Source organism: Mustela nivalis, assembly GCF_964662115.1.
Source record: "Mustela nivalis genome assembly, chromosome: 3".
Lineage (NCBI taxonomy): Eukaryota > Metazoa > Chordata > Mammalia > Carnivora > Mustelidae > Mustela > Mustela nivalis.
In genome coordinates, this window is record NC_139022.1 from 113,472,872 (window position 1) to 113,490,244 (window position 17,373).

The window sequence follows — 17,373 nt, forward strand, 5'->3', positions numbered from 1 at the left end:
CCTCTTGTATCTAGAATGAACTCAGTTTTCTTAATTATTCAGACAAAAATGGATCACTGTTTGTATTCAAACTAAAACATTCTTTGGTCTCAGATTTTTTTGATATTTGAAAGAATTTAAAATGGGAAAAAACTGAAGAATATAATAGAAGCATACTAATAATGATGAAAATATAATTATAAATACTAAAAGATAGTTGAGAAGACATCCAGGTAAGATGCTAATGTAAATGTCTGCTTACTCCCAGTGTTTTCTACTGGATAGGTGTTTTCTACATAGAAAGCAAACCCGTGGGTTGTTATATGTCAGTACAACAAACCTATCACTTTTTGTTGTGGGTACTTTAAAACTCACACTATGTGGATCTTTCATGGTCATTTCATTCTCACATCCCTGGAGTACCAGTATTTTTTTTTAAATATTTTATTTATTTATTTGACAGACAGAGATCACAAGTAGGCAGAGAGGCAGGCAGAGAGAGAGGAGGAAGCAGGTTCCCTACAGAGCAGAGAGCCCGATGTGGGGCTCGATCCCAGGACCCTGGGATCATGACCTGAGCCGAAGGCAGAGGCTTTAACCCACTGAGCCATCCAGGCACCCCAGTACCAGTATTTTAAATAAGGATACAAGAGAGGAGAGATGACTTCCCACTATTAATATATCTGGAACTTTATCCTACATTTCCTGACTCTCCCTGTTATCGTTTTCATTATGCTACACTGCTACAGACTCTATTTCCAAAATTGCATTCCTTCAAATTGAATGAAAACATTAAGGAAAAACAAACAAAACTGAAAGCTGAAAACCTGAAGACTGATACTCTCAATATAGCTGCTCCAGGCTGTTACAAATCATTATTCTCCATTAGATATCATGCTTCACATTGGAGAATAAGGTCTGAAGAAACCTGATAACATTAGCGAATGCAAATTAGATTATTCCCTTTCTGCTCCAATATATTAAATGCATAACAGATGACTTCATATTTACATTAATGGGACACGGGCTCTGGTTCCTGTCACATGTATCATATGTCATCACAAAAAAATCACTCAATCCCCATTACAAAAGTCTTCAATTAGGGAGTAAGAACTGTGATTTCTAAGTCAACTGCAGTGTAATCTCTCCGTTCCCAAAGACTGTTAGGATTAGTAATTCTGAAAAAAATTTTTAAAAAATAATTACCTGCTCCTCTAGTATGATTAAAATCCCCTTTAATGATTTTGCATGATTTTCCATTGCCGTTGCACACACCACAGTGATCTTCCCTGGCGAGAGAACCTAATAAACCATCGCAGCCAACTTTCTGTAACAAGAGATTGACAGTAGACCATAAAGTGAGCTTTTTCCCCCTCCCTTTTTCTTTTTTTAATCACTAATTTAGAACAAACCTATTATCTCCAGACTAGACATATTGAATTGACAGATTAGTAAAAGGTCACATTCTCTGGTGCAAACTAATAGAGTAAGCTCATGTCAAATGATGTCGTCAATAAAGTGACCAAATAGCAGGACAGTGATGAGGGTATTTTTCCCATATTAAGAATTAAATGGTAACCTAAAGCAATTTGGAAAAACGTGATTGGGACAAGTTCAATTTATATAAAACCCAAAGGAAATCACATTTCTATTAAATACAATATTATTAATCGACTTCATCCTACTTAACATAGAACAGATACACTTCGTTATGTGGAAGACTTCACTTCTTAAGGTGGTTGCAAAGCAAAGTCTGATATTAAATATTAACTTTGTGAAAATCAAATGTGAATGTTTATTTTCACTACAATTCACAAATCAGCTTCTATCCCCATCTTCTTTGGCATCCGGCACATGAATGTGGGGAAGGCTGCTTACAACACACGGACCCATGGCTGCTGTAAGAAAATATGAACAGTGGGGAAACGCATTTTAATTTGATTCCAAAAGAATTATGTTAATATGAATTTTCTGGGATAAAATCACTGACTCTTTTCAAGGGATTAATTTTGGTCTTCCATTGATGTTCAGAAAATATGCTAATAATTTGCAAAGTTGTACAGACTCAAAGGGCAGAATTTAGTATGTCAGTATTGTCAGAACTAAATGGTATGATTATTCCATTACCCTTAATCAAGGAGTTGCGAGAGAGATTGATGATAACACCCATTTGTAAGGTTACAGTTATTTTAGAGGAATTTTTAACATCTTAAATAAAACATGAACAAAAACAGAGTCTTTTTCTGTAGTTGGTGTTCAGGTGAGGAAAGTAAGCAGATTATAAAATGCAGCTGTGTGATGAATATTCTGAGAAAGCCAAAATCACATTAAACCTGCATAATAGAGCATCCTTTCCTTTTATCAAGGGGGATCTATCAGTGTCAAGAGGTGGACAAAGCAATGCATTAGTGGAGAAGTTTGATCTGTAAATCAAAGCTTATTCAGGGAGAAATAAAGAGAATGTCACAGATGAAAGAGGTGGCCACCATAGGAAGTTCTCCAAACACAACAAATGTACAGAAGAGCTCACTAAGCAGCAGCCATAAAAAGACCTGAAAAAAAATTCTTTCATTTATGTACAATTGAGGAAAAAATTATGGTAGAGTTTAGAGTGGTTTTGAAATGATAAACACAACTCTAATGCTCTATCCCTAGCTTTTTTCTTGGCAAATACAGCAAACTCAATGAACAATAGTTAAATGACTGAAAAAATTAGTACCTACTAATTTATTAGTTATTTCCAATCCTTGTAACCAGGATATGACAAGTCTGTAAACCTACAATAAAAGCCAAGGATAGACATGATGTCATGGCTCAACAATCATGCATTTTAAAAATAAGAATAAGAGATTAAAAAAAAAATTGTAACCGATAGTTTCAAGTATCCATACTTATCATAGCACACCTACATATTTCCAAAAGTTGAGGATGAATGACTTTGCAAAGGCAATGTCATTGCTTTGCTGGTGGCCCCCTTTACTACCACTGGCATGTTGGAGATGGGTGGATTGCATGATAATACAGAGAAGGGCTTTTTCTATCCTTTTCCACAACAGAAATATCAGAAGCAAAATGGGTCACAAGGAGAAAGCTATCTATTTCCAACTGTCCTCCTTCAGTTTTGGTGCTGTGTATTTGTGTAGCCAAAGCTGAAAAATAGGAGCTTGCCAGAAAGAAAAAAACAAAAAAAAGTGGCATGCTTTTAATTATATTGAAAGACTGTTTGTAGCATTTTAGTTAAAAAGCCAGAATCTTTAAGTATTCCAATTCTGTCAGAAGGCACAATCCCTTTCATGGAACTTTAATTATAACCATCAGATTCACTGAGCGCTTACGCAGAATTTTGTTGTTGTGTTTAGGGATTCTGTAAAAGATCTGGCTTACAAAACACTGTGAAGTGAAAATAACAGCAAGTTAGGCTATTGCATGTGGCATATACAGTTAAAGAAACATATTTTTTGGAAGAATAAATTCATTGAAGACATGCACTAACCTGAGAGATTAACAATAACAGTGAAATAAAGTTAAAAGATTTACTTGTACAACATACAGGTCTGAAAACAAAATGTATATAGGTAAATGCTTGCAATGATTTTTTTTTTTAAAGGAAAATGAAAAATTACATTTTAGGTTACTGACAAGGTTGTTAACAAAGAAAGGAAATTAAAATGTAATTATAAGACTGTTTCTTATGCCAATGGTATTACATGATTCTGTGCTTTAAACTCTACAGCATGCTGGCAAAATATAAAATCTTAGAGCTGGGAAAGCATTTAAGTTTCATATTGTTTCCAATTTTATACCCAGAATTCCACAGGTCTCTCTTGGAATGTAGGCTGATCCATCCATACCTTGAAATTGTTTTCAAATTTGGGTGCATACCTGCAAGAGCACACGTGTGTGTGTCTGTGCACACAGATGCACAGACATGCATTTTTCTGGGAAGAAAGGAAACTTTTCATCAACTTCTCAAAGAAGCAAAATGTACAAAAAAGTCAATGACCATTGGTTTAACAACTTCATTTGATGGACTAGTTAATGTGCACATACATAGTTTAGGTGATTTTCACGAGAATATAGTTTCTTACTGGCTGTCATGGATTCAGCGTTGCGCCACTCAGATACCTCTTTTATAACCAAGGAATTTATTCCCTTCCCATGCCTACCTAGATTATCAGCTGATGGCTCTCCCTTTGTAGAAACTGCCTAGCCTGAAGAAAACTACCTTTCCTAAGGTCCCATTCCCCTTCTGGTGCAGTCTGCAGCCAGACCCTTGTAGATGTTTGGGGTAAAAAGGCCTGGGATTCTCGCCACAAATGAGGACAATTCTAAAGAGCCATCCCAACTTCAATGCTCCTCACAGTGTGGATTGAGGTCCTGTTGGGATTGTACCACAGCCCCCTTTCTCCCTGTGCCCAACTCTGTCTTCCCTTCTCAACATGGATGTTGAACATGAAGACACCTGGCATTAGTCTCTCTGCCTATTAATCTCCCAGGGGAAGTGAACTTGAGATAGTGGTAGAATTATAAGTAGTGACTTCAAAGTTCTAGCTTTTGATCTTCCCACTATGCTGTCCATACTTGCTCTCCTTTTCTAAAGATAAATCAAGAAATGTGCATAAATGCATGTAGTAAATAGAGATCATTTTTAAAAAGAAAGATAAGAGCAAATGAAGTGTTTAAGCATTAGAAGAACAGATCAGTTGGTTCTAATATGTTGAAAATACCATAATATTAAGTGAGTTAAAAGGACTGATTTTATATGTTTTTGCCAAATGGCTCAGCCGTGGACACAAGATTTGGAGAACTGGAGTACTTGAATTTTGGGTCTGGAATATTTTGACAGAAAATTCCATTTTAGATGTGTAATATGTACATTACAGAATAAAAATCTCAGGTTCTTTGAGCTAATCATGGATTTTATAGATTATCTAGTCCAAACCCTTCATTAGACACATGATGAAAGGGAATTTCAAAGCAGATCAGATTTACTCAAGACGATAGTTGAATCAGGATTCCATCCGCAGCTTTTGAATCTTGGTGTAGAGCTTTCTACCATCCTGTGCAACCGCTCAAAGGAGGTAGAGCGGTCCTTCAGCTCTATGGTCTCCCCCTCAACACATATGGTCTCCCTTCTGGAGTGTCTTACCTGACACCTGCCGTTTGCACAGACATCTAATCCCTGATAGCCACATGAAGTTCCATCCATCACTTTTTCTGACAGAAGTACAGGCTGTTCTTTCCCAATAGGAGAGCAAAACAAGGCACATGGTTTTTCTACACACAGAGTGGATTAAAAAAATGAACAAAAGTTACTCCACAAATATTTTTATCTTGTAAGCTTTATTTTTCAGGACAGTTGTTGAGTAAAAAATATAATTGATGTGAATTGAATAATGTAACTCTAGAGTAGGTATTATGAGTAGTAAATGAGAAGATGCCTGGGGAAAAAATAGATGACCAATGAATATTTATCTCCTTCAGAAATACATCTTCAGATTATTTTCCAAATGTATCACTTATTATTTTCTGGCACCAAATCTCTACCACAGACAAACCAATGATTTTTGCACCCAAATATTTTACACACCACCATTTTTTGCTCGTATCTTTTGGAATGAACTGCCCTTTATTTAAGTACATTGGAGAATTCTGGCTATTTCAGATTTACTTCGTTCATGAAGACTTTCTTGATGTGTTACTAAATTCCCATACACACATTTGTGAGTCGAAGCATTTGGCATTTTCTAATTGAAAGATGACTAAATGGAGAAAGAAGAATTTCTAAGATGAGCAATTCTCTCAAGATATTCCATTACAAGGATGTGCAGAAATGCAACACAATCCCATGAGAACATCCAGTGGAGCTCACAATTGCTGAAGGGCTAGTTAGGGCTCAACTCCCTCCATTGCTTCCTTGGAAAGCATGTCAATATATGTGATTTCTAGGGGAGGAACACCACTCTGGGTGAAGAGTTTCTGAATGGCTGGCAGTCTTCTTCAGTGCTTCATTAATCAATAAGCTAGGATGGGTAGAGTTAAAACGCTTGACTATCAGGCTCAGTCAAAATATTTTTAAAGGGCTGTTTCTATTTCTAAGCATCCTACAGAAGAACTGTAGTATTTGGTAAGACCAGTAGGTGAATTATCCAAATCTGAAACTTCAGAGCAATTTCCATGCTACATTACTACTCTGTTGGCTTGATACCAGTCAGGCCCTTTACTGTTTATTAAGCTCATATAAATAGAATGGAAAATAGTTTACAGTCTTTGACACTGATCTTCGCTTATGTCTTCAGTAAAGTTCCACGTATGCTGATGGGATTCTATAAATACCAAATAACAGCCAGAGGCATGGAAAAGGGTATCACTTTGCAAAGAGAAGACAGACAGTTAAATGAGCCTTCAGAATTGAACATTTCAAACAGTTTTCACATGTGGCTTCTGAATACTGCTCTGAACAATTCTGGGGAGTTGGAACATGGCCTTCAATGTGCATGGTTTTGAAATTTTCCTTTAAGATGCCATTATAAGCCGCAATAAAGCATTTCAGTATGCTCTCACACCTCAAAGTAGGTTATGTTTATTCAATGACTACTTACTATGTCATATCTTTGGACTTAAAAAGAGCTGCTATAATTGCAACACTTTAAAAGTGGTTATATATATATGTGTATGTGTGTGTGTGTGTGTGTGTGTATTATTATGCATATGTATATATATATGTACTTCTCTTTCTGGAGTGTTCATTGAAGAGAGGAGCAAACCAGATAGAAGAATAATGTGGAAAGGAGCTCGTCTAGAAAATTCCATTCATATTCCACGCAAGAATTCAGATAAAAATCTTCCTATTTCTCCTTTTACAACATATTGTCAATTCACTGTGCTTTACAGATGACATAAACATTTGATCCCAATCTTCCTTCCTGGAGTATACCCTTGAGATGTGACATTAGAGTGATCCATGTAACATGCCAGTACTCACTTGGCAGTCAGGCTTTGTCTTGATTTAAGAGACCAGCCCTTTCCAAGATATGCATTAAACATGGATTTCGGCCAAATCTCAGCACAGTGTATGCAAAATACCTGAATGTTAAAGCCATGCCTCTTTTATTTGTCCCCTAAAAATAACTTTCACTACAGCACTGATACCCTGTATTTAATTTTCCTTGCCACAGATTCATGTATTACATAAGAATAACAGAAATAGCCCCTTGCAGTTTAAGGTGTCATATGCTATGTTTTTAAAAGAATCATATATTTCACTTTCTTCCATAGTGCCAAGTAACACACAAAGACTACTGCTGTATATTTTATTTATCATACAGACTGATGTGTTTGATGGATATGTGTTGCAAAATTATAAAGAAGACTAGCCGACTAATTATATAAATATTTATTATGGATCATTCTGATGATAAACTTGACTTTATAAGAGGTTTTAATATTTTAAATAGACCCCTCATCCAAACCTTATTTTTTTTTTTTTAAATTTGGAGGGACCCTGTTTCCTTTCTCTTACCTTACTTCTGAATGAACAGGTTTCAAATAACTTTAATAGTACCAAACTGCACAGCCAGTTAGAGGCAGAGATAGGATTAATCCTCAGAGGATCAGATAATGATTTTCATTGTTTGAGCAGTCATATCATTTCTACAACAAAAATTTATGCAACAAATATATGCAACAAATATTTGTCAGAAGCTTAATATCTGCAGTCTCTCCACTAAACACAGGTAACAGAACACAGAAACATTAAAACCTGCTATAATAGGGTGCTTGGGGGGGGTGCTTAGAACAAGCACATACCCAATTTGGAGGATCAGGGGGATTCTTTTTTCCTAGAGATACTAGGAAACTTGACATAAACTGAGTAAAAAAAAAAAAAAAAATCAACAGACATTTTTTTCTGATAACTAAATGGGGTGAGAGCAAGATAGAGAACAAACCTCGAGAAATAAAAGGTATTATGCCAAGAAACTGGCATGTTTACAGACCCAGATCTAAGAGAGCATGATGTATATGAGAGATGGAATGGAAGTTGGCCTGTGTGTGCTAGAGAACACAGAAGGGATTGTTGGAGATGGGGTGAGAGAAGCTAAAGGGGCAGGCCACACAAACAGCCTTAGAAACCAGGCAGTGATGTTTGAGATTGGTTCTGAGAGCAGTGGGACTCATGGAATGGTATTACTTGGCACAGTAGCTGACAGACCCAGCTTCTAAAAGGGAAGTCTGGCCAAAATGAGGACCAGGGTCTGGAGAAGACTGGTCAGAGAGCGACAGGAAGCTGTTTGAGAATCCAGGTTCAAGAGAGTGCAATCATGAGCCAACATGCTGGGAGGAGAAAGTGTTGGACCAATAGGGCTTGCTATTTGATTCCAGATGAATGGAGACTGAGGATGAATGATACTGACTAATTGGGAATGAGGTTGATCATGATGCCATTCTGTTGTGAGAGAGCATGAGAGAAGCAGATGGTAGGACCAAGAGAGAAGGAAAGGGATGTGTTGAGTCAGAAATAATGAGATGTTGAGTAGAGATATATATATGTAACAGAAGGGTAAGTGATGAAGGGGCTCATGATGGAGAGATCTGGGTTGGAGATAAATACCAGTGTTCCTTCGCCATATAGATGATAAATAAAACCTAGTGAGAACGTAATATTATCCCAAGGAGAATGTTTAGTGAGAAGAGGGGCCAGAACAGATCAGTAGAAAATACCTGTAAGGTATACCACTCATTCACCGAGTTTATTAAGTGCCTACTCCATTCAGGTACTGTTCACAATGCTACACATACAGCAGTGCAAAAATAAGATAATCCCTGCTCTTCCAACAATTATGGGAGGAATGTAATAAATAAAAGTATTATGGCAGATGGTGATGAGTTCTGTGAAAAAAGAATAAAGCAGGGAAAGAAAAGGCACTGAGTTACTATTTAACAAAAGACCTGAAGGAGGTGAGAGAATGAAGGCTACGGATATCTGAAGACAGTGTTACAGCAAGGAAAGGAAGAGCTTCCAAGACACTAGGACTTATTCTAGGAAGACCAAGGGAGCCAATGTGGCTAAAAGGGTAATGGAGAATAGTGGAGATGAAATCTGAGAGTAGGAAGAAGCGAGGTGGCAGAGCTCCTTAAGGTCTTCCCCTTAGAAGGAATGAATATGGACTTTCAGTGATATGGAAAGGTACTAGAGGCTTTCAAATGGAAGAATAACAGGACATGACTGAAAATTTAAATGTATCACTCTGGCTGTTGAGACTTGAGAACACAGGCATAAAGACCAGTTAGACGGCTTGCTGTAATCCCTGGGGCAGAGACGGTGGCTTGTACCAGGGGAGGAGTCCTGACAATATTGGGAAATGATCAGACTCTGCATGTACTTCAAAGATAAGTTCCCATCCATTAAAAAAGAATGAGATCTTGCCATTTGCATCAATATGGGTGAATCTAGAATATAATGCTAAGTGTAATAAGTCATAAAAAGGGAAATTCTATATGATTTACTCAAATACGGAATTTAAGAAACAAAACAAATTAACAAAGAAAAAAGAGACTAACCAAAAAACAGATTCTTAACTCTACAGAACAAACTGATGGTTACCAGAGGGGAGGTGGATGAGAGAATGGGGGAAACAGGTGAAGGATATTAAGAGTACACTTGGCTTGATGAGAGCTGAGTCATGGATGGAAATGCTGAATCACAGTATCATACACTCGAAACTAACATAACACTGTGTGTTAACTACGCTGGAATTAAAGAAGATAAGGCTAGTGTCACCTTACTGATATTTTGAATGTATAGTAAAAGAAAAGAAAAATTGGCAACTCTAAGCATCTGGAAAGAAGAAGGTACCATTTATTAAGAGAATAGTGTGAACAGAGGATGGTGCTATCATGTCCTCTCAGCTTAGGAAATAGTATGTTTGGAGGCTATCAAGGGGAAGAAAACATGGCATGTTTGAGGCAGTTAAATAAGACCAAGATCTGGAGTGCAAACTGACAGGGAAATAAGGTTCTAGAGGAGACACGAGGTAAGAGAAGGGAGATTACCTCCTCATCCTCTCACTATCAAACACGTAACACTACTTATCTATAGTGGAGGAATCTGCCTTGTTATCTGGCCTTTGCCATTAGTGCTTGTATTCTCAGAAGCTTACGTGGAGAGAAGGGTTCTGTTAGTTAGATGCATTGAAATCCATCAACAATAGAATTTAGGCTGTTGATAGGCATGTTGTTGAAATGAAGGAAAAGCACAGTCCAAACTGGCTAAGAGGAGAAATAAGGACAGGAGAAAATGGGGGCCTGATGGTCAGGTAAGTCAGAGAATTCATCACCATGTTTGGTACCTGCAGCTCGAACTCATAGCTCACTGACTGACCATGGGCAGGAAATATCTTAAGTAAAGAAGTTATTAAGTTATTTGTAAATAACTCTCTTTTTAAAAAAGATTTATTTATTTACTAGAGAGAGCATAAGCAGGAGTGGCAGAGAAAATCTTAAGCAGACTCGCTGCTGAGCATCGAGTCTCTGGACTATGACCTGAGCTGAAACTAAGAGTTAGGTGCTTAACCGACTGAAGCACCAAAACGCGCCCCCCCCTAAACTAATTCTTAAATAATAAAGCAGCATATAGTTTTCTTAACATTCTTATTCTGAAATAATTAAAGATTTATAGGAAGTTGCAAAAATACTACAGAGATCTCATGTGCCTTATCCCGGGTTTACCCCAGTGGTTACACTTTGGTTAACTACAGAACAATAGCAAACCTAGAAAATGGACACTGATACAGGTATGTGTATACCCCTGTGCCATTTTATCACATGTGTAAATTTCACAACCACTAGCACAATCAATATATTTAAGTATTTTATCAGCACAAAGTTCTGTCTTATGCTACCCCTTTATAGTAACACCCATCCTTTTCCCCACCACCATCCCTCTTTTGGCAACCTTTATTCTGTTTAACATCTCTACATTTTGTCATATATATGACATCCATATATATGGAATCACAGATTATATTATATACATTATATATATATTTATATATGTTATAAGTTATATAAGTGGAAGCACAGAATATTTGATGTTTTGAGATTGGTTGTTCTCACTCAGCATAAAGCTCTGAAATCCACTAAGTTGCTACACAAATCAAAAGTTTGTTCCTTTTATTGCTACATAATATCCCAGGGTATGAATGTACCTCAATGTGTCTGACTGTTAGGTACTCAGAACTTCTTTGGTTGCTTCCATTTTTTGGGCTATTGAAAATAAAGCTGCTATGAACATTCTTTCACGGGATTTTTTAACGGTTGTAAATTTTCACTTCACTGTGGAAAATGCCCAAGAGTGTGTTTCCTAAATTTCATGAAAAATGTATGTTGAGTTATTTAAGAAACTACCAAGCTATTTTTCAGAGTGGCTGTACCATTTACATTCCAATCGGCAACACAGGACATCCAATTTCTCCTCATCCTCAGCAACATTTCCCACTGTTACTTTAAAAAAATTTTTAGTTCATCTAATTGGTGTGTAATAATATACTCTACATTTAAAAAAATATACTTGGAGTCAATGCTTGTGACTGTTATAGGTCATTAAGGGATGACAAAAGAGAGCTCTGAAAATATATATATTTAGAATATAATATATATAATTTATATAATATATATAAATATATATTTAGAATATAATCTGTATCATCTGTTAAATAACATTGATTACTACTGTTAAATTTTTTTTTTTGCAAATTTAGAAATCTACTTCATTAAGATGGTGGTGACAATGAATCATGGAACACTGCATCAAAAACTAATGATGTACTGTATGATGACTAACATAACACAATAAAAATAAATAAACAAACAAAAAAGATGGTGGCGATGTGAGTCATACCTTCATCCATGACAGCTTGCCACTGAAGTACATGCTTTGGGTATGAAGTTCTAACACTATAGGCCTGACATTGCCAGTCTCTGAATCCAGGCAAACCTGCAGGACAAGGTGGATTCTCACATATTCTGTATTGTTTTCTGGGACCATTACAATCCCTTGCTTCAGAGCCTAGCCTAGAAAAGATAGTACAAATAGTCAATTTTATCTTATTTTAATGTTAATTACCCATTTAAACAATTTTAAAGACATTAAATTAAAAAGGTAGAATCTTTTATATTAAATCTAGTTTGGAAAATGTGGACACCTTAAATGATTGCTAATGGTAGGAAATCTATATGCTTATTAAAAACCATATATATATATATATATTTTTTTTTCTCCCTATCCTTGATCAAACTTCTAAAACTTCTAACTTCTTAAACACATGATAAATAAAAGCCAACCTGCCATAGAAATGGAAGAGTAAAGGGCAGAGGCTGGGGGCCAAACGGAAAGCCTGTGATTCCTGTGATGGAGCTGGTTCTAATGTTTTCACACCCTTTCTTTAAAATTGCTTTTGAAGGAATGGGGCCACTGAGCCCACACCAAGAGTCAAAGCATAGAGCTGAAATGATTTTCTCATGTGCTTTCCTGGGATCACTCTAGCAAGTGACTGGGGTTGGGTGAGCAGACCCTGAAATGCTCCCTATCTGCATACGTGCTAGCACATCTTCATTTCTCAAGACTACTGGCTTATATCGACATTGATTTTGTTCTCCTTCCCTCCCTTCCTGAAGTCCTATTCACCTATCTGCCTTCTCACAGTTCCCTTCATTGTGGACTCACTTCATCTAATGCATGTCTCCCTGCTCATTTGAACGCACCAGTTTCTTCGATTTACTCAAGAAAACCACCCCATGCAACATTTAATTCTTTGTTCTGAGAGGGGTTGGTCTCATTTTCTTCTTGGGGGATTTTATATCATTTAAACAATTTGAGGGATTTTTCTGTTACCCAACATGGGGTAGGTATTTGAGGGGCTTCTTCTGCCTTCCAACACTGTTTATCAGTAAAAACTTTGCCTTTGGAAATTGAGGGAAAAAATGCCCTCCCCCAATCCAGGAGCTTTGTGTTTACCCAGGACATTCGCGCTCTCGACTCCTGATCCCAGAACCGCAGGTTCGGCTACAGGGGCTCCACTCGCTCCACTCTCCGGCCACATGTCCAGGTGCCAAGGTCCTGCTGGTACATTCTCCAGCCTTACACCACTATTCCAAAAGTTATGTCTTAGGTGAACAAATCAGGGCACAACGGATAATCATTCACTGGCCTACAGAGTCACTGGAATTGTGATTAAATCCCACCTACTAGACCCCCACACATATGAACTGAAAAAGACCAAATCCAAGTTGGCACTTGCTTCTTGTCATAGCAGTAGAATGGTCCATTTTCCCAGTTGTCACGTCAGATCACACAGTCTTGTTATGGAAACAGTGCACATGTATTCGCACTCAGCTCTGAGAAGTCAGTACGTATGACAGAGATAGGGTAAAGAGGGAAGCTGAGGAGGCACAGCCAGGAAAGGAAAACTAACACAGTCTGAGAAACGTTAACAGTTTAAAAGGGACACATGACAGAAGCAGAGTCCTACGTCAGAATGGAGAATAACCTAAACGTTCTTGCATAACTGGAGGGAAGGAGACATTTTAACAAACTTAATGACTGCGATTTGAAAGGTTGGTGGTTTTCTTCCCTTGTAATTAAAAAGAAAATACAAAAACACCCTGATTTAACTTCAGCACTTCCCTTCATGACTTCTTTCTTTTTTTCTGAAAGAGTTCCCATCAAACATAAACGTTAACATTACAGCAAGTTTTTGTTTGAAAGCAGTTCACTTCAAAGACTTAGGCAATTGGATTCTTTGAAATTTCATCATTTCCTTCCAGTTATTCTGCATCTTGATTTCTATCGATTAACTGAGAAAGATAATCACAAAAGAAGAGAAAGGACTGTACACAATCTCTTGTTTATAATTATATTTTTATCCACTTCGAACAAAGGCAGCCAAAGAGACAGTTTCTGTGGCCACCAGGAATGGGGGTGCCCAGACTTGGAAGACTTGGATTTCTCATTTCAGAAAAATCAGATACATCAGGATCGTGGCAAATATGTTAAAAGTAAAATTAGCTGAACAAAATTATGTTGAGAATAATAAGAAAATGTTTGCGAAATTCAGATTCATGACTGTATAATGACGGAGTTGAGCAAGCTTATCCTTCCAGACCTAAACGATTTTCTACACTTAAGAGCAACATGACTTATAAGGGATTTTGCAGAAAATACAGAAACACTCAAATCTTCACATTTCCCATTTCAAAATGTGAATGATAATCATATTTACAGGACTTTGCAGGTGTAGAATGAAGCACTAAGCACAGTAGTGCTTAAGTAGTCCATACTTAATAAAAGTTAACTTAATAAAAATTAACAATAATTAATGATGATAATGCTAAATTATATGTACTATTATATTAATATCATTAATAAGTTTCTAGAAGTCTAATCAAAATTCTATTCATCCTGGTCTTAGCTGATCTATATTTCTTTAGAATTTATTTTGAGATGGTTATTAAATTATTTGAGATGGTTATTAAAGAGAGAATTTAGGAAAAAAACTATGCTACATGGTTTTGTGTAGCCCAATTAGTGCTTTTCTAGGCAATAAAATAATTAGTTCTTGCAGATTTTTTCCATAATGTCAAACTTGAAATTCAACCTCTTTTAGATACAATAAGCTTTAAATCAATGCTTGAAAAAAAATCTCAACAACTCAGAGTGTATTGATAGCACATTACACTGAGATTTTGTATGAAGATTGTCATTAAATTGCAATTTTGCGTGAAGATTCTGTCTGAAAACTGCAGAAGGAGGGGAAACCATGTCCTTTTAAATAGTTTACTGGCTTTAAGGATAACAATCTAATGCCATTCATGAAAAAAAAAAAAATCCAACATGAAAGCTGTCAAACTTCAGTGGGTCAAATTTTTTTGGCCTATTTAAATGGTGTTTGTGCTTCCCATGATGTGTATCATAGCTCCTTGCTCATTTAGCAGCAAGTTGTCATTGAAAGGCTGGGCAATCATTCCCAGCAGACTAAAAATATGCTGTGAAAGACGAGCATCTGGACTTGTACATCATTTAAACCAGAGCACATTAGGCAGGTAAAGAGAAATGGAAACAGATATAGAAGCCAAATTTGCATACATAAATCAGTGAGCTTTAAAGAAAGCATAGTACAGTATTTAAAGTCATCACTTTGCAGAGAACCAGATCTCTGGATGAAACCATGGAGAAACTGTCTTTGTGTCTTCTAGGTGGTATTGTACTTCAACACTGAAAGAAGTGTTAAATGTTCTGTTTAAATGATCATACAGGGGTGCCTGGGTGGCTCAGTGGGTTAAAGCCTCTGCCTTCGGCTCAGGTCATGATCCCAGGGTCCTGGGATTGAGCCCCATATCGGGCTCTATACTCAGCAGGGAACCTGCTTTCCCCTCTCTCTCTGCCTGCCTCTCTGCCTACTTGTGATCTCTGTCAAACAAATAAATAAAATCTTTTAAATGATCATACAATTTATTCCATTTGGTTTTTGTTTAAATTATATAATATATTCCATTCAGTTTATATATAAAATAACCCTAATTTTCATATGATTTCTGGCAGCATATTTTTCTTCATTTTGTATTTTTGAGACTCAAGAAATATTACACCTGGTTAAAAATATAAAATTTGTCATATCTACTAATTCAGTCTGATTTATGAAAATGCTAACAAAATAAAAATACAGATTATTTCTGAGACAGTACATGACATAAAAAATTGACTGCATTTCCATTCTATCAAATTTCTAGGTGGACATGTCTGGGAAGTTCATAAAAACATAAGATTGGAAGAGGTCTGTGAAGATGACCAGGGGAACATCATTGTCCAATCAAATCTTCTTATAAATACATTGTTGGATGAGAAAAGAGGAGGACAGAGGCAATAAAATCTACATATATGAATTTGTGAGTATAAGGATATTACAGTTGTTATATTTTTAATAAAGAATTACAATGGCAAATTTTAAGAATCTCAATTTAGGGAAGTAAATAAAATATATTATGTAGAATTCTTCAAAACAGGTTAAAACTTTACTAAATTTGCATTTAACTTTCCTTTCTTCTCCCCCAATTCCTAGCAAGTATTGTCCGTGAAAAAACATACATTTCTTGGTTTTTACTAAGTCATTTACCAACTCTTTAGCATCTGTTAAGTGTAAATGTAAACATGATGATAGTATTATAAAGAGAAGAGAAGAAAGAAAAAGGTTGCTTTTAATTTGGAAAAGCCTATGCAGAAATTGTAAATAAATCCCCATCTTTACAATTATTTTGAATCATAAAATTCTGTAGACACCTTTTCAGACTGAATTATACACTCTTAGATGAACTAGCTATATAGCTGGATTAACATCACAATACACTATAAAAAATTACATGAAAAAAAATTACATGATTACAAAATTTTGTAACAAACTTTTAAAAAATTCCCAGTTTTGTTTCTTGGTTTGCAATGGGCCAGGCTAGCAGTGTTTTGTGTGAGGTTGAAAGCGTTCAAATATTTTTAACACTACAGCACTACTAGGCAGAGTGTTGGATGCTATTTTCACCATGGCTTCTACAACAGCTGGAACAAATGGATATTTGAAGAAGCCCACACGGCCTGAGGAACTGAGAAGTCCATTAGTTATTTCAATACACAAAGCATTACAGAAACACTAAAAGAATACTGTTAGCACAATTAGAGGGAAATAAAAACATTTTACTTTTGATGAGCAATTGCAATTTTGATGGCTTAAAGAATAAGTTTATTTTAGAGACCTTCAATAATGGAAATCATTTTCATAAATATCAGATGGAAAAAATAATAGCAGAAAAATATTAAGGACATCAGTTTGTAAAAATGAAGAGATTTTATATTGTTAAAGAACTAAGATGAATGGGCTGTGTGATGTTAAAGAAACACTGCTGAATAGTTGGTTATCTTTGTTTATTATGGTTTTCATGTTTCAGGAACGATAAAAATTATAGTTGGTCGAGAGTTTTATGATTCCAGCAATAAATTACTCAACATAATACTGTGAGGCTTGCCCAATATGCACACATTATTGTACTTTTGTGTATAATAATAAAAAAAAAACCAACCCAGATTCTGACTCTCCAAATAAACTCAGAGAAAAACATCTGGCATGGTCCATAAACAACTGGCTGATAATTAAGAGAAATTCCCTTTCAAGAAAGCATTTTTCTGTTGATCATATCTGTTGATAAAACATTTCTAGTCTTAAAAGATATTTTGTACTTAAACAGTTTGTATATATTTTTCTTTTTTAATTAAAGAAATCACAGAAGTAATAAATGACAACATGATTATGTCCAACAATCCAAAAGTGTCTGAGAAAAAAATTTTATTTTCCC

The 17,373-nt window shown here is 36.0% G+C and overlaps 1 protein-coding gene across 1 annotated transcript in view; it reads right to left on the reverse strand.

The window, feature by feature from the left end:
• Positions 1 to 17,373, reverse strand: part of ADAMTS19 (ADAM metallopeptidase with thrombospondin type 1 motif 19) — a 255,032-nt gene that overhangs the window by 71,235 nt on the left and 166,424 nt on the right. Inside the window, exons 12-15 of the mRNA XM_082725818.1 lie at positions 12,995 to 13,125; positions 11,879 to 12,051; positions 5,129 to 5,256; positions 1,186 to 1,306 (exon numbers count right to left, since the gene is read on the reverse strand). Coding sequence (XP_082581944.1) covers positions 1,186 to 1,306; positions 5,129 to 5,256; positions 11,879 to 12,051; positions 12,995 to 13,125 — 553 coding nt within the window. The remainder of the gene's footprint in view (positions 1 to 1,185; positions 1,307 to 5,128; positions 5,257 to 11,878; positions 12,052 to 12,994; positions 13,126 to 17,373) is intronic.